At 37.8% G+C, this 19,271-nt stretch overlaps 1 protein-coding gene across 1 annotated transcript; it reads left to right on the top strand.

Annotated features, from left to right (window-relative positions):
- Positions 1–1,509: 1,509 nt before the first annotated feature.
- On the top strand, positions 1,510–7,975 carry KERA (keratocan; the record flags this gene model as incomplete). The annotated part of the gene is made up of 2 exons (XM_082002556.1): positions 1,510–2,395; positions 7,803–7,975. The coding sequence occupies 2 exons, from the start codon at positions 1,510–1,512 to the stop codon at positions 7,973–7,975; spliced, it is 1,059 nt and encodes a 352-aa protein (XP_081858682.1).
- Between the last annotated feature and the right edge of the window lie 11,296 nt (positions 7,976–19,271).

Raw genomic sequence — 19,271 nt, 5'->3', positions numbered from 1 at the left:
AAATTAGAAACAATAGCTAATAAGGTGTGTATGGTAATACATCTGGGAATACTAGCGTGTACTTCAAGTTTTATGTGCTATTAATTCTTGGGAGGACAGGAAGCAAACACAGTGGTTAGCAGCCAAAGGCTGTGAATTTACAGTGATTTCTAACTGGCTTCAGATAGCTCCAGGAACTTGACTAACAAGGTAAATGACTTTATATTTCTTTTTAAAAACGTTATTAAGGTTATGAATATTTGCACAGTGAGGAGGTGCCATTTCACTGTGTAAATTAGAGATGTTATTCTTTAGAAATATTTTATTTGTCCTTTTTTGGAATGCTTCCAGATAGCAGTTTCTCAGGCTGGAAGATCTGTAGGATACTGCACTTGTTACTGCTAATAACAATGTTGATAACTATGAAATGACTACGTAGCATATGCAGCAACTTAACTGAGCACTTAACCTTACTGGTGCATTAACCATATGAGAGAATTTGCTTTTTATTTAAATACTGTTTTTGCCAAAACTAACCTCCTAATTTTGACCAGAAAGTTCAGCTATCAGTCTCTTGCCTCTGCATTGCAAAATGCTCGCTAATCTTCATCAGAAAGCAAGCAAGATAGCAGAGTTTGTGAAACAGTGTTTCTGTGCTACACAAATATTTCCTTTTGGAGTAGATTATCATTGATGATTTTGTTCGTTGTTTAATGGTGGAAGAGGTTAAACAAAGCAAATAAGTAGGTAAAATAAATACAAGGTGCATGAGTGTATATGATATAATTTGTTGAGGACTTACTTTTTGTGTCATTTAGATCAGGCATTTGTTTTGTCTCTTTGCTTTAGAGAGGGAAATTCATAACTTTTGATATGTGAGAGTGAATGTGGGAGGGGAATGGATTACTCAAACATATTCCCTCCAAGCTTTTTAAGAACATGCCCAACAAACAGCTGTTAAAACACTCTTTGATCTTTCACTTCTCTGTGATGAGAAAAGACCCTGGAAAATCTGATCCAGATGCCATTATAATTTAAGAGAGAGGAAAAACAGAAAAAAGAGTATGATTAATTTTAAAAAGAGGAACAGTAGGTACAATAGAATTTATATCATCATGGTATTGATAGTTTTACTGAAGATGGTACATTATATAAAGTAGTTTATAGCTCTGTACAGGAAAACTTAAACTAATTTATAAGAAGCACTGATAGAATGTCAGAAAAAATGATCTGTGTTTTCAGTTTCTTAGGTATGACACTTGCATGAACATCAGTTAAACTTATAGCCAACGTGGAGTCTAAGTTGAATCAGGAAAAAGTTCTGCAACATATAGCACTGAATTGTTTATGCTTCTTATGTTACTGTTCAATTTCTCCTTAACATGTCATAGGTAATACCACAGAGGACAGAATTTGGCTTTACAAAGGAAATGTTATTTTCTATGTAATACTGCTTTGTTAATCTAATATGCTGTTAGAGAGTTTTGTTGAGAGACAGCTAATGTTTTTTCTCCCCTTCCAAGGCAAACAATGACTCTAAAAGTCTATACAAGCCTTTTGCTCTTATTCTTGGTCAATTCTGTGTGGACTCGAACTGTGAGACAAGTTTATGATGAACTGGATCCTGAGCATTGGTCTCACTACACTTTTGAGTGTCCACGAGAGTGCTTTTGTCCTCCTAGTTTCCCCAATGCATTATACTGTGATAACAAAGGACTTAAAGAAATACCTGCAATCCCAGCAAGAATTTGGTACCTCTATCTTCAGAACAATCTAATTGAAACAGTTTCAGAGAAGCCTTTTGTGAATGCCACTCATCTGAGATGGATAAATCTGAACAAGAATAAGATCACCAACAGTGGAATTGAGAGTGGTGTGCTAAGCAAGCTGAAAAAGCTGCTTTACTTATTCCTTGAAGATAATGAATTAGAAGAGGTGCCTGCCCCATTACCAGTGGGACTGGAACAGCTGAGACTGGCTAGAAATAAGATCTCCAGAATCCCAGAAGGAGTCTTCAGCAACTTGGAAAACCTTACTATGTTAGATCTGCACCAGAACAGTCTGTTGGACAGCGCTCTTCAAAGCAACACCTTCCAGGGGCTCAACAATCTTATGCAACTCAACATAGCAAAAAATTCACTCAAGAAAATGCCTTTAAGCATTCCAGCTAACACACTGCAGCTTTTTTTGGACAACAACTCCATTGAAGTGATACCAGAAAACTACTTCAGTGCAATACCCAAAGTGACTTTCCTTAGGCTGAACTATAATAAATTATCCGATGATGGTATTCCCCCAAATGGGTTTAATGTTTCATCTATTCTAGATCTACAGCTGTCTCACAACCAGCTCACTAAAATTCCACCGATCAATGCTCATCTCGAGCACCTTCACCTTGATCACAACAGAATCAAAAGTAAGTGTGTATTGTCAGTGTGGGATCCTACCAAGATATAATTACTTTAAAATGTCTATTTAAGTACAAAAAATGCCCTTTAAAATAAAGAGATTGAAGATATGCTGTAGATTATAGAAAGATGAGCAAGAGGACCTCCCAAAGGCCAGTTTTCAAGTCAGGTCTAAAGTATGACAACCAAATATGTGCATGGAAGTAATACCATGTGAAAAATGTTCATATGCATACAGAAAAAACACTTTGCAAGCAGATCAGAAATATGAGTGGATTAAAGAGAATTTGTGCATTCACATTTCACTATATACGTGCCAGTAACCATTTTGTGGGAACAAATTTAAGTTTCTCGCAGAAAGTCTAGGAGTAAGTAAGCAAGAAACAACAACAAAAAAAGTGGGTGCAACAAGTTAGAATATTCAATCCACATCTGTATGACTGTTAGATTTTCCAAGTTCCTGAGTACCTTAGGGACTTCACTAAACTAACAGAATTGCTACATGCTCAGTTCTGCTGAATATCTCTCTGCCCACCTAAATTATGCAGTAGAAGTTTAAGGTGAGGCACCCTTAAAGCAGGACAAAATGTTCGCTGTAGTTAACACAATCTGTTTCAAATATGACTAATTAGAATGTGGATATTGAATATTTCAGGCTTGAATACCCTCTCCATCTTTTGCTTACTGTGCACAAAATGCTGACACTTGGTTCAGTCTTCATGAAAAAATCTTTTCACTGACTTTGTGGAAGCTCTGTCCTACAAAGGTTTATGTTCTTTGTTTAAATGAGGCAAAGTTTTGCACCCAAGACAACAGAAGCCTGTTGTCATGTCATAGCTCCGCTTCTAGCACTGCCTCCAGATTCATCCAGGTACAGTGGGGATGTGGTGGTTAGGGACACTGGGTAAAGTATCTGCTCAGTAAGTCCTATAGACTTTAGATCCTTTGTTTCATGTCAAAAGCCATAATCAAAGTGATGACTTTCTATTTATCATGGCACAGAAGGTAACCAAGTTTCTACATTTGTCTTCCTTTCATGGTGATTTAATTGAACAAATGGTTCCTTACTTTTGCTTTGTGTCACTGTAGTTTATGACACTGTAGTTTGCGACACTGTATTGTCTTTTACAAGGACATATCAAAGGAAGATACCTATTAATAATTTAGATCAATTGACTGCATTTTGCCAAACAAGTGTATGAAACCTTGTAAAGAAAAATCAATTTTTTACAGCTGGCATATATTTAAGTAGCCTATGAGAAATCTAACAGTTAATTAGAGTTAGGTATTATGACATACTGAACATATTTCATTGGCCCCTGGTTACAAAGGGATTACTTTAATTGCTTCACTGCAGGGCCTCAGGTGCAGACTTTGTCTCTTGTCACTTTAAGTGGACACTAAATTGAAATCGATGGAATGTAACCTGTCCAGTTTAAGAAATTTTTTGTATCTAGGTAGTTTTTAAAGAGCTGCCAAATTATCTTCCTTTCCTAAATAAGTTTAAAAAAGTTTAAAACCATGAAAATCAACCTGTGTAGTATATGCAAACTCAAGTCCCATTTTCCAATGACACATGGGTACCCATGAGCCTAAATCACAATAGTTTTCCACAAGCTTTATATTCCTTAATGCCTTTACCATTTTTCAAAATGCATTACTAACTTAAGCACAACACTGCTTTTAATTTACAAAAAAAAAGGTTTTTATTCTTAGTAACTACACATAAAGTAAAAAAATAAAATTAAACTAAAATTTGACACCTTAAATGAAATACAGGTATTATGTAAATCACATTCTACCACATAACATAATTGTTCAAGAGGTAGGGGATAACAACATAGTCTTCATGAGACACCGCACTAATAGATGATATCTCAAAGGGACTTTAGGATCACAAACAAGGAATGTAATTCCACCTGGCAGGAGTAATAAGATATGCCATTAATTCTGCAGACTGTTTTTGTCTTCTTAAACCCAGGAAGTTGATGACTAGTCATTATTTTAAGATAACCAAAGTAAAAGATTTGAAAGAAGAATAACTGTAAAAGTCTGGATGCTGTTTCTCCACAAAAGAATAGTCCTGAAAGTTTACTTTTACTTGTGCAGTACAAACCCTTTTTGTAATATTAATTCTCAGATACCCTGGCACACCTGCCAATTTCTGCTTTATTTTCTCTTGTTGGTTCATAGTTACACTGCTGGCATTGCAAGAGCTCAGTCATTAAAATTTCTATGCAAATACTATTTGCCTACTTTTTATGGTATGTTATTGTATAACATCAGTTTTTCACATAAGTCCAAGGCCTTATTTCTCCAGAGACCACTTATGAAGATACAGGGCAATATCCTGAAGCCCAGTGAAGTCAATGATAGCCTCATTATTGGTCTCAGTGGAACCAGGATTTCACCTGTGGCCCCTTCCCCAAGGATCTCAGTGCACAGAGGAGAAAAAGTACTTGAAAGTTGGAAGCAAAATAAACATAAACCCAAAACTAATTATGGCTACAACTGATACGCACCAGACTTGTTCCATGGCATATTAAAACACACACATTTACATATTTATTCATGAGATACACATGCAAGGCTCTGGAGAGACGTCAAATGATGGAAAAGGGAGTGTTAGAGGAAGTAAAAGGAGAAGGCATGAAACAATAATGTAGTGAGTGAGCGAGGGTAAGCAGGTGCTATTACAGTGCTATCAAAGGAGCGATAAAAGAGAGTGAAAGTTGCTCTAGAGGAACACCAGGAGATTGAGACAGCTCCTCTGTGCTAATATTATCCCAGGTGTAGAGAAATGGAGAAGTCCTTGGGCCAAGTAGCAAAGCCAGTCTATCAGAATCCGTTACAGGATATTTGGAAAGAAATGGTTGAAGTTACAGATCCTGACTTATTGTCAGAACCCAGTGCTATTGCTGGTACCGGTTTCTTTGCTGGAAGAGCCCAGAAATGTACAGCTTTCCAGAATGATTCACATCTGCAGCAGTTAAATCTTATGTGAGAAGGAGATAGGGAGTCCAACTATTCGAGATGGACTATAGTGAATACAGTTAGAGGTTACAAGAATAGAACAGGAGTACCCTCACACTCATATATGTCAGAACACATCTATCTTCTAGATCAACTTACTTTCTGAATGTTTCTAAATTATGAGTGTTACTGGAAAAGAAACAGGACCTTCTGTGGTTCTTCAACAGGCATACTATATTAGCCATTAATGACAACCTCTTCTGCATTTTTCCCCTACAGCCACTCTGAAGTCTCATTACACCATATCATATATCTCATATCACACCACTTAACAATACTGTTGACAATAGGTGGATTTCATCTTATTTGCATTAACCATGCTAGATTTTTGTATCTGGTTTGGCTTAGTCATACAGACCACCTACTCAATTAATGGAAAGAGATACACAATTGCAGGGGGAAAATCATCCCATCTTAAGCAACTGTGAATCACCTTTTGGAAGTGTTCATCTCTCTCCAGAATTTATGAACAGAGTTGAAATGATTTACTTGGACTGACACGTACCCCCTACATGAATCAGTTTAGGTAGGATGAATTGTAGCCGCGTAGATGGATTGCCCTGTCCCTCCTGCTTAAGCAAAATTCAGCAGTATACCCATGAAAAAGATTGCAAGAGAAGAAGAGAGAGAGAGGTTTTTACTCCTCTGATAGTTTGGGTAGGATTTACCTTTCATGGGAAGAGAACAATAAAAAACCAAACCTCTTCATACCACACATCATCAGGAAATAACTTCTTCATAGGTGGCCTGTGGTTAGATAACTGTTGCCTCATTTCAAGGTTGGAGTAATTAACCCAGTGAAAATTAGTGCAGTGGGAGAATTTCTAGGTCAGAGAACACAGAGAATTAGAACATACTTAAAAGCCATCTTGTCTCTTAAGGACAGTAGTGTTGACCTGAAAAGGCAAATAGTTTCTGTGACATAGTGTTGATTCACTTGTAAAACTTTTAATAACTGCTTTCATAATGAAACCTCACTGTCAAGCTTCCTGCTTCGTAGCTTCACACATAAAAATAAGTTGTAGCTTGTTTCTTCCAAGAATATCAAATGCTTTACAAACATTAATCAAATTTCACAACATAGGCAAAGACATTTTAATATAATGGATATGACAGAAGTTTTAGGCCCTGGCCAACTAGATGTATTTGTCCAGTTTCCATGACAAAGTCTATTTCCAAGATGTTGCAAACATCTGGGCAGTTTTTCAAAATAGGGTGTTTTTTTTTTCTTTTGGGGAAAAAAAGGGGGGGTGTTTCATCATAACATTTAACCAGTTTTGGGGATTGTAATCACAACATGTGTGCATATTATTATTACTAAATATAAGGGGAGAAAAATTTCAGTAGAAAGCTTTTCTTTTCCTATTTCTGGGCTGCTAAAATACCTATGCTTAAAAAAAATATATTACACACACATTCTCCACTCAACAACTTTTTGCAGGTCTGGGGCCAACAAGATCCTCAAGCAGTCAGACCAATCACTAAATACCATATTTTGGTAAAAGGAATTTGACATCTTTGATAAAAATCACCACTGCAATGTTTTCTAGAATAAGGCCATTTTGAGGCTGAAATAGGGCAGCGGCAGCCTCATTATTCAACAGTTGTAGATAAAATACGAGAAGCATTTTAGCCAAGTGAGAGTGCAGAGGTAACTTAAGGGAGACAATGTAAAGAACCCAATCTATTCAATCATTATGAAAATGGGTAATGATTTAAGCCATAGCTTCAAATTTTATCTGAACTGAAACAAGCTATGTGTGGTTTATAAAGAATGTTAAGAACTTGTTGGCTTTCAGATTAGGAAGAAAAATATCCCACTGCACAAGTTATATTCTTGCAATTAAAAACAACTGTACTGAAGAATTTGAGAGAACAGGAAAGTACAGATGTTAAAAGTTACAGACACTATATGAAAAGCTTTTCTGATTCAATACTTTTAGCATTTTGAATGCAAAATCTTCATTGGGGAGTATTATCAGCTAAAATTAATGTACTGTTATTGCAGGAAGTTGTTCAAAATCTCTTAGCATTAACCTTGTTCTGCTTGCTCTGAGGGCAGAGAGCTATTTCTCAATGAATACTTACCCAGTAGTTGTCATTAGTTTACTCTCTGTCCAAAGTAAAATTATGCATCTAGTGACCTTGTTTAATAATTGCAGCACTTTAAATATGTGATTTGCTGATCTAGATTACATTATGTTAAGATGTCTTTCTGCTTGATCAAAAGAGCGGTTAATTGTTAATTTGACATTTCCAACTCTGATAAGAGCAAGTGTCTCCCATATCAGTAGAAGCCTGATTTATTTGTTTTCTAAATGAATTTTATCTTCGTGAACCTTTCGGGTGGAAATGACCTAACATGTTGATCTACATTTTCAGGTGTCAATGGTACTCAGATATGCCCAGTCTCAATTGCCATAGCAGAAGACTATGGTTTTTATGGCAACATCCCTCGCCTCCGGTACCTTCGCCTGGATGGAAATGAAATTCAGCCTCCAATACCATTGGACATCATGATATGTTTCCGACTACTTCAAGCTGTTGTCATATAAAGATATTGCAGTGTCACTCTTGTGTTGTGAGAGTGCTAAGATACAAGTTTTGCTGGAATGAAACTTGTTCTAACTCATAAATCAAGAAGTAACAGCTTTATTTTGACTTTAATTTTTTCCTTGCTTACATCTTTTCTATGGCTGAAAAGATTGTTCTTCCTTCAGAAGAGATTTTGGATGGACATGAAACACATGCTTAACATTTACCTAAGAATTCCTAATGAGAATGTGTTGAAAATCGTCTGTGTAAGATCCCAAATATTCCAAAGCAAACTCTTGTCTACTCTGCCCCTCTTTCTTCTCGGTCTTTTCTTTCAATGCCTATCCCATTAACTTCATTGCTACAGACAAATTATGTTTTCATGTTTTGTTACATAATAACTAACACAAAGAATTTGGGTACACTTGGCTAAATATGTACGCTAGAAAATTGTGAGTTGCGTTACTACTAGTTATTGGAACTGCCGCTGTCTTTTTTAAGATAGTGACTAATGGTGAACAACCATTTAACATGTAAATGATTCATAAATTGCTGTCATCCTTTGGACACTGATGCTTTTAAGGCACAAAGTATATGAGGCTCAGAGACCAAAGCAATATACTGAATATGTGTTGTTCTATGGATTCATTCAGTGTATGATTTCAGAATTGGAATACACTGATCCAACTCAAATCCAGGGACAAAGGAACATGAGATGAAATCTTGGCCTATCAAAGTGTCTATTTTGTGCTGTTTCATTCTTCTGTATTCCAGTTCTAGTTCTGAGACCATTTCTTTCTGTAGCTTTGGGGTAGTCATTGAATATTTGGTTTAGTTTGTTTCCGTAGAGATAAAACCAGGAACGGTAATTATTACATATTTCACAGATTAGGTACCTCACAAAAATTGGAATGGCTAGTTAATATAGTGGTGATAAAGAGAAAATTAAGAAATTAAGAGATACATCCCCTGCCAATTATTTACTGAACTAGCCAAATCTTTACACAGCAATTACATCAGTTTAGGTAAATACAATCAACTCAGAGCAGTGTTTAGCTATCTGCCGACTCATATATATGCACCAGATTTTAGAGAAGTCGGGTATTTAGAATACAGCACATTCACAACTCACTGACAAGGGCGATATCAGCGGGCATCTTTTTATGAAATCTGATTGTGTTTTTTTTCCATTTTTGTAAGATAATATTGGGATTTCAATACACAACTTGAATATTAGACTCAACTATTAACTGGGAGAGTATGACATTTCTATTTCTGATAGCCAGCACAACAGACTATCCATCAATCATATTATTTTAGTCTTCTTGTATTTGTAGATGGAAGGAGTTAGTTGCTCTTTGATAGTTTGCATCTATTTTTAACATTTTAAGACTGGCCTCAGTAACAAGCTTTTGAAGACTATGCATGTGGTACAATTTTTCTTTGAAGATGAAGCATTTTTTTAAAAGTAGATTTTTAAAAGGGTTGAGAACTGCAATTTCTAACATTCAGTCTCTTTTTATCTGAAAATCAGGTCTTGTTCTGCTCCAGTGCACTTGTGGAAATAACCTGGTATAGAAACCCAGCATAAAAATCACCCATTCAGAAATCCTATCACAAAAATATTTATTTTTGCAGTTCTTTTTATGTGATTGCTGAGAAACTCCTGCCCTTCTAGCAAAATATTTTCTGTACCTCTGTGTTCATCCTATATGAAAAAATACAGATTTAAAAAGTCTCTACAATATGTATGCATGTTTACCTATGTTCTTTACTCAATAATAACATAATAATTTATTTTTGGGGGGAAAAAAGTGTCAATATTCCTAATTAAATTATAACAATAATTATGCCCTTGTACTTGGAAATTAATTTCTAGTTTAAACAAAGAGCGAATATGCTTACTCCAAAGTGAATATTCACAGGCGTATATGCATATTATAAACATTATTTACAGTTCTAACTGACTGTACAGTAAAGCCTTTTGAAGTCCCATCCAAAAGTTATGATGCTTTTAGGCATTATACGTATGTTAAAACAGAAAAGACTAACCCTTCTCCAAAGAGGTGTCAAGCTTTTATATGAGAAGTGATGATATGTAAGATCATACAGGGACACTGGAGCACCAAGTTACTCAGTTTTCTTGATAGGGGCATTATGTGATGAAACCAGGGACACATAATCTGATTAAATTGATTTTAACAGTTATTTTCCACCAGCTGACATGATATTTATGGATTTTTCCAATCCCCTGTAGGGTGGAAAGACTTATAAATTCAAAGGTCAGTACTATCTTATGGAACAATCCTTGCAGATTGATGCTCAGGATTTGTCCCTGTCAAATCCCAGTTAACCTAAGCGAAGACAAAAAGTCATGATACATCCTTGGACAAACTTTTATTGGTGTGAAGAGCTGCTGCTGCCAAGTGCTCTGTGTTCTACACCTTTGATGCAACCCTCTGACTCCACATCTGGGAACTGTTTAATAAAGAGAACATCCTAAGTATCCTCATTTAGGTTAATTTGTCCCATCTTGATTCCCTCTCCCAGAACCAGCAGTATGAAGCAGAATGAAAAATAGTTCTGTTACTGCAGTGGCCTTCACAAGATACATGAACTCCGGTTGGGGTTTGGGCTGCTTTCTTGCATGCATGTGTCTATTTGCAACAGCCTTAATGTTCTTAAACATTCTGGGAAAGCTGGTGAAATCTCCCCTCAGATTAGAAGAGCAGGCCTAAAGTGCATTACTGCGTGGAACTGAACAATGTAGGCTTTCAGCCACACCTCATTCAATCCATTCGTTATGCCAAAAGACTAAAAAGGAAAATGTAAAACACAATGTCCTTTTACTTAAGAAGAGGGTCCCTAAAACAATGTAAAAACTTCACTGTGCTTGAAAGTCTGTTGTTAATTCTTCCTAATCCAAGATTGGTCTAAGACTCCCCACTGTCATTTCCCAGTTCAGTCTCTTCCGCTGCACGGAGGGAGGAACAGACCTCTCAGCTGTCCTGTCTGAACCCACAGCTGCCTTCGCAAAGCTGACGTTTGTTTCACTTAATTTTTAGAGCCCATCGCAAGCAGTTTTGAACGGCATATTGTGTACAGAAACAAAAACTTTTACAAGCGTGAGAAGTTGAGAACAAAGCAGGTCACCTTAAGCACACTGCAGTCGTGGTCAATCGCTAACGAAACCACAAACACCTAGTGCTTTGCCAGAAAGGCGTATTACGTATGAGTTAATTTTGAAATTATGGTCGTTAACACAGATGTGCTATCACCTCAACCCAGGGTACAGACAGTTGCTCTTTAAATAAAAGCATTAAAGCAAAGTGAGAGGCCCAAGAACTGAGAAATACCCAGACATTTCTGACATGTCTGCCAGCTTGATTGGAGGCTGGATCTACCAGAAGACTGTGTGGTTTTATAACCCAGCTGGCTCTGCAGGAAGAAAAGTCCTTTATAGGTGCTGCCAGCATGGTTAAAAATTCAGCCATATGCATGGACCTCCCTGTTACCATACTCTTCTCCGGCATTTTCTGTTTCTTTCTCAATATTCCAAACAGTTTGCTCCCCCTTCCTTCTTCAAGATTTTTAATGAAAAACACTACTGCAACAATCATCTGCAGAGATGCCAGTGACCACAGCAGCTTGGATGACACTTGAAGGAAGAAACACAAATACTAAGAGGTAACAATTTGGAAGACAACTAGAAAGCCCATTTGCATGTTTGTAATTACTAACTCCAACACATATCCTGTGTCACTGAAGAGATTTTCATTCACCCTTGCTGCACCCAAATATTTTTCAATGATTGCCAAAAATACTCGCTGTCATTTTTCCCGCCTAGACAAAATATTTGCTGATATTATATTGCATCTAGCTTTGTCACCTATCTGGAATAGGATTACTGTAACACCTAAACTGCTGTGTTGGTTATTGAACAGATAATATCCAATTTCTTCCATATGTGGCAGAGAATCTTTGGTATTGTTGAAGTCAGCAAGTAAACACCTTCCTCTTGACTGAAAGTCTCCTGCATAATTGCCTTTTTTTCCCCAGAATAGCTTACCCATTTAAACATAAAGAGTAGCTCTACAAGGCACCACACCCTCTGTGTAATGATGCTCGGGGTAGTACTAATCACTTCAGGTCAAGCGTATGAAGCAATATGCATCACCTGTATCATGTTCTGCCTTAACTAACTTGCTTTCTTCCCCATTAGTAGAGGTAATATTGTTTCTGAGTCCTGTGCTGGCTTTGCCAATGTTAGTTCAAACAAATCTATACTGTAATTCGTTTGAAACCTTTCCAATACCGTTGTTTCTTAATTCCCTGCACTGTTGCCAACAGCCTGGGTATTCTTCTGTTTTTGTCTTGGTTTCCGTAGCACATGCATTTGACCAACCTATCTGCCTATGAGCTTGATTTGTTTTTTTTTTCCTTCAGTGCTTTTTCAGCTTAAGCGTGTTTACGCATGTTACACTAATGGCTCTTCCGATTTCCTCTGTTTCCTGGCAGTTCAGCTGCATCTGGGTTTCTCTAGGCGAAGCGCCGTTCCGACTGCCGCAAGTACTGCAGCAGAACACCGCGCCCCGTTGCCCGCAGCACTCGCACCTCCTCCTACGCGTGTGCGCAGACCCCGGCTGACGCTGTCGTGTAGAGAGTGTATATCTGGAAATCTCTTTTCCAAGGCTTCCCTTTCCTCCCCCATTTTGTTGTAGGAAAATTAGTGAAGAAACTGGAATTGCATCTTCCACAAACAAAAGCTGTTTCCTCATTAGGGGCTGGGGCAATGAAAGTTACATGTGGAATCAGCAGCTCTCAGTGAAGCTAGGCTTTTTCAATAAATCATTTCTTCATTAAAATGCTCTATCACATTTTTTATGAATTATCAGTGAATTCAGAAAACATGCAAGTAGTTTCAGCCACAGGAAAGAAAAAACAATTAAAGCAGTGCTCATATTTCTTACTTAGTAGTCATGTTGCTAAGACATCCGTGTGTCATGATATGCCCTCTCCAGGTAATGAAACCCTGGAATTTGTCTGAAATCATAATCCTACCACTAGGAAGCCTATTTCAAGGAGGGTGATCTTGTGATGCTCTGCTTTGTTTCAGGACTTGAAAAAATCACCAATTCTCTATGCTGGCAGTGAGGGTATCCTTCATGGCATTAGAGGATCTCGGCTCAAATCCTTGTCTGAATCAGAAGCAGGGTGAATCGGAGTGTAGATTTTTTTCTCTGAGGCGGCTGTTTTAAGCACCAGACTAGAGGTTCACACCATCTTGTTAATCCTAAGATTTTTTTCTTTTAATGACTGAAACTGTTTCAAATTAAAAAGACTGATAGCAACCCTTCTCAACATTGCTTACCAGCAGAATAGGCAGGAGTTACACTTAAAATGTCTTCTCTGGGAAAGCTTCCAGGCACAGGGCCCCCAAATTCCCTGCCTCTGAATTACTGGCCAAGTGGGGAAGTGAGAGCTGTAGGTGAAGATTTTCTCTGAAAGTTGTGGTGATTTGGATCTTTAAAAAAGCTAGACATTTTTGTGTTTGTTCTGGTTTGATGTATGTTCTTTTACATTTAAATTAAAATAAAACATATAAACATGGTGTGAGGTTTATTTTCCATTTCAATAAGAAAAGAAGATTAAAATATATAATTCTTCATCAAATAAGCATAAATATTTTTGTATTGGTCTGACCATCAAACAAACAAACAGAAAAGCCAATTTTCTGTTCTCGAGCCAAGATCTCCATGCTTTCCTTTTTAGCTCTGTTGTTCTTTTTTATATTTGCATTCTGTTTGGAATCATGTAGTAGAATTATCAGCTACTGAAGAACATTGAGAATGATTTCAGCTGCAACATTATGCATGCTTCTTATTCTGAAAGCGTTAATAAGATTTGTGCTTGTATTTTCCTACTTTTGTGACCTCTGCATACAAGCCTCCTTTTTTGTGCTGTTTCATCAATGTCTGTGCAGGAAATGCAGCGCTCCCAGGGATTCAAGGCTTTGAATGGTGCCTGCTTTCCGCATATTTAGGACTTGGGGGTGTTGGTTGATGAGAAGCTTAACATGACCCGGCAATGTGCCCTTACAGCCCAGAAAGCCAACCATATCCTGGGCTGCATCAAAAGAAGCGTGACCAGCAGGTCGAGGGAGGTGATTCTCCCTCTCTACTCAGCTTTTGTGAGATCCCCACCTTGAGTACTAGGTTCAGCTCTAGGGCCCCCAACATAACAAGGACATGTAACTGTTGGAGCTAGTCCAGAGGAGGGCCATGAAGATGATCAGAGGGCTGGAGCCTGGGGGTTTCCTGAAGAAAGGCTGAGAGAGTTGGGGTTGTTCAGCCTGTAGAAGAGACGCTCCGGAGAGACCTTATAGCAGCCTTCCAGCACCTGAATGGGTCTTACAAGAAAGCTGGAGAAGGACTTTTTACAAGGGCATGTAGTGATAGGACAAAGGATAATGGCTTTAAACTGAAATCGGGTAAATTTAGATTAGATATAGGGAAGAAATTCTTCACTGTGAGGGTGATGAAACACTGGAACAGGTTGCCCAGAGAAGTTGTGCATGCCCCATCCCTGGAAGCATTCAAGGTCAGGTTTGACGGGGCTTTGAGCAACCTGGTCTAGTGGAAGGTGTCCCTGTCCATGGCAAGGGGCTTGGAACTAGATGATCTTTAAGGTCCCTTCCAACCCAAACAATTCTATGATTCTATGATTCTATGATATTTAGACATCCACTGCCTGCCTCCTAAAGCTGTTGTGGGGCTTATTCCTGGTGGTTTAATACTACCTCTATACTGGGATTTTTCACAATGTTGGTACTGTGAAGGACAGAGCAGAATAAATCATGTTGCGGCTGGGCTTTTTCTAACATGGGCCATCTGGGCTGATGGAGGTATGACAGCCTGTGGGCCTTGTGTCCGAGGAGCTGAAGCAGGTGACTAGCAGCTCATGGTTATGAAGAGGTTGAATTGAGTGGTAGGAATCAAGGCAAGAAGGGTTCAAAAGATAAACGAAATGTGTTTTAATATTTAGAAAAAAAAATGCTAAACCTCTGGTATATCAGCCGTGCTTTCTGTCAGCAGTTATCTAGAACTGCTCCCTGAATTTTTTTTTTCATTTTCAAAAAAACCCATTTTCTTTTACAGCAGACCTTAACCTTAAATATGGCACAAAGAAGAAATTAAGAAAAAAGTCCACAGCCTCATCTATATCAATGCCAGCAAACAGTGCCCTTTAGGTGGGAGTTGTATGCACTCTGGAGGGCAAATATACTTCTAAAGTAATTGCCTCCTTCCTTTTCATGCTTCTTTCAAGCAGCCATCCACACAGATTGAACTATCTGAATGTCCATGAACTACCTGGAGAAAAGACGTCCCAGTTCTTGCACTTCCATTCCTACAATGGAGTCTGGAGGCTGAATGATGGGCAAGGGAAGGATCCTGGTTTGGCTGGGGAAATTTTCATGGCAGCCCTTGATGAGCAGGGACATGAGCCACGCTTCTTAGAGCAAGATGTCTAAAAAAAAGGCTAAAAAAAAGGCAACCTGTAAATAGGGAATTCTTCTTAATTAACTTTTGGATTTGAAACATTCATAGGGTTCATAAAATCATACTTTATCCCTGTGTAACAGAACTAAAAATGTCACTGTTTTTTTTTTAACCAAAGTTGAAATTCTTTATAATCAATGACTTGAGGGACAGAACTTTTAACATCATCACTACCTCGGCGTCACTTGGTTCAGTGCCATTTGTCATTGAGTCTCCCGCAGCTTCCTCTTGAGTCGTGCTAGCTCAGTTCATTCGTGCAGACAGGAGAAACATCTTTAGAAACTTATGCATGAAGCTTGGGCAGTTCAGTGCTAAAACATAAAACCAGAGGGACTTCAGAGAGGAGAAACTGTGGAAAGCTGTGAATGCAGAAATGGAAATTTTTTTCCCCAAAACTTGCTATTTTGATTGCGCTGACTGACCTAACTTTTGCAGGGTTTTCTAGTAGTGTGTAATGATTTGTCCTTTCTTGTTTACCTTCTTGGAAGTAAACAGTACATTGGTGACACGAATGGGTTTGTGGCATTGGGTTTTTTTTTCATATTGACCTTTGTGATCAGGTCTAAACAGCCATCAGTCAACTCTTCCAAGTCTCCAGGAACTGTTTAAACATAGCAGTTCAGGCACAGCTCAACAGTTATAAGTGCTGCTGAAAGCTCATGTAAACATATCCTTCGTTTAAAAAAAAAAAGTGCTGCTCCTTTGAAAGCTGTTACTGTTTTCAGGGAAAATATGTCAAATACTCCTACAGTTTTCATTAACTTTTTCATAATTTCAGAAACCATTTCCATAACAGGTCTGATGAATTAATGTGCCTTATTTAAAATAAAATTAACTTTGAACAAGTATATCTTATCATTAGCAGACAACTCCAAATGTTTTAGATAAAACTTTTCACATTGATTTACTAGAAGATACATTGTATATAGAATATTTGCATCCCATTAAAATGAAAACACTTATAATGTCTAAATTGTCCCTGCTTTGTGAGTTTGTAGAGACACATATTTTAATTTTAAGGTTGTTTTTGGATTCAACAAAATGCTTGAAGAACTGGGAGTCACCTGAGCTGGTGACAGCAGTCTACTTGTTTGCTGTGAATGGAAATTCCCATTCTTTCAAGAGAGTAAGCCCTCAGACCAAAACCCCTTAACTCATCTAAAGATAAATGGGACATGATGAAGCTCTGTGCTTTCTACAGCTAAAAGAAGGTGAAAGAACTGCAAATTAGCTAGCTCATACAGCACTTGACCAGGTGGTGCTTCCCCCTCTGCATCACAAGACCATAGAGTTATGTTGTCAGTTGCTGCTGAACTGTGAGCAGCTACAAACAGTGTGGAAAGGAAAGTGATGTGATGAAGCCCATTCATATGTGATATGATCATACAAACAAATGGGACACGGGTTAATAGATTATAGCTGAAGTGGCTGTGTATGGTATTCTTTACTCAGAAAGGTATATTAGCCTTTGCCACACAGATTAAAAAAAAAGCCCTTTTACAGTGTTGTAATTATGGAAAAACTGCCTGTATAGGAAGAATTCTTAGAGATCTCAAAATTCTGTGCAGGAGATTGAGCTGTAGTTGCTACAGTTTTATGCAGTACTCTCAGATATATGAAAAGGCTTTTGTTGGCTTTGGTCAAGTAATAAAACAACCATATTTGTCATTTGTCATGGCACTAATATAACCACTATTTGATAAGGAAGGAGACAAAGGAATTCAAATACTGGAAGAGAGAGGCCTAGAGATGTGAAAAAGAAAACTGACAAAGAAAAAGAAGAGAAGGAATTTGGAATGGGGGGTAGAAAAGAGGAAGGAAAATAAGATTTGGAAAATAAGGAAGCTTGAGAGATGTCTTTTTGTGCATCGCTTTGCATGAGGATAAAAGGAGGGAGAAGAATACACGAAGAGCTCAGATGATTTTTAGGAGGAAAACTGAGAGCCTGGAAGCTTGCAAAGTACTGGTTCACAATGCCTCTTGTAGCAGTGCTGTGGTCTTTCCTAAAACCTGAGACTTAAAATGCTTCAGCCTAGTTTAGTGTTACTTTTTCTGGGAACTGGCAGGACAGCAACAGCAAAGAGTAAGTGCTTAATATTTGTAAAGCTGTCTAAAGTGCTGTGATTAATATGTAATCCAGCATTTGAGCCCTGTCCAAACACAAAGAAACTGTGCCGATGTGAAAACAACACCCATGAGCTTTCTTCAGATCATGCATTACTATATTTTGTGTACTGTTTCATGCTGATGTGGAGTTGCCTTTTAGAATGAATTCCAGAAGGAATATGGTAATATGCCACAACCATGAATTTCATTAAAGATTTGTTGGAAACCACATGAAGAGGCAACGTCAGCTGGCAAATCAACTTTGCAGTATTCTCAGGCTTAACCTTCATCCTGTAAACCATATGCTTCTCCATGTGCTTAGTTTTATCAGCTAATGTTTCAGACACTGGCTGATATAAGATCCATGGTCTACTAATTTTCAGTGGCCCTCTAACTTGTTGGGTTTTGCAGAAGTGTTATGGCCCCTTAAATACTTTCAGGTGCTGAATCATGCCTCAGTTGTACTACAAGCTCAAAAGCAAAGTTTTGCTTCTTGCTAGCCTCCACTTAACATAATGCAATGAAAAAATCCTCATTTTCTCTACCAGAAAAAATGGTGTCCGTGCTGAAGGAGAAAAGTCAACACTGGATGGTTATAGAAACCATGTTTAAAGAAGTTCTAAGTACGGTCCCAACACTGGTTAATCATAAAAGCTTTGACATTTCTACTCCTGTAAATGGGACAACTTTGTAAATTCATCTTATTAATGAGAGATAGACAACTGGATACTTAACCTTGATTAATGTGAACCAAATTAAAATTTAAATTCAGATTGCAGAATATCAGAAATCCAACTCACAGGAATTTTTTCCTCTGGAGAAACATATTTTCTAGATATTTTTCAGGCTTTTTTTTTGGCAGACAAACATCTGATCTTACATCAATTGGAGTTCCAGGAACATAAGAGTGAACCACTTATTACATGGATAGATTGGGTTACTTTGGTCCCAAATGGATTCCGGTCAACAAATTGACAATGAAAACAGCAGCACTGTTTTGAAATGGCCATGACAGCAATGGCAACAAAATTCAGCTGTTCCCTCACCCTGGACTATGAAGTCAGTGAAGGAGTCATTCCCAGACAGTGAGGGTGACCTTATAAGCTCCTAATAAAAAATAAAGGGAAAAGAAAGGGGTAAAAGGAAAATTGTGTGAATTTCCCTAAGCCCTTTTCTACTTTAACAGTATCTAGAACAGTGCAAAAAGAAGATACTAACTTTTGAGGGCTGAATTTCAGTGACAAACTGGAGGGAAAATTGAGAAGAAAGGATACCATAGCTCTCATATCAAACCCCTCTACCCACAGTATTGCTTTTTGGCTCGACATTAACACAACAACATTTTTATTTCAATACATAATCTAGTTAGGGGAAAAAAAAGATGTTCTGGATCACACATTCCCTCTCCACATCTTCTTGCCAGAATCCCACAGTGGTAGGGTTGTTCTTTGTGTCAACAGCACATGATTGGGTGATACATATGCCTCATTTCAGTATGTTGTTTTCCAATTAAATATAAGTGTAGCACACAAAAGAAACATGCTGCATACACATAAGACACAGGGTAAAGGAAAAGGCACAAGAGTGAATAAAAGATATTATGAAATGAAGACTTTCATGAAACTGGTTTTAGTTAGAGAAAAATGAAGCT

Source organism: Phaethon aethereus (genome assembly GCF_964289735.1).
Source record: "Phaethon aethereus genome assembly, chromosome: 1".
NCBI lineage: Eukaryota > Metazoa > Chordata > Aves > Phaethontiformes > Phaethontidae > Phaethon > Phaethon aethereus.
The sequence above is the reverse complement of the archived record's forward strand: the minus strand, read 5'-3'. Positions and strand labels throughout refer to the sequence as shown.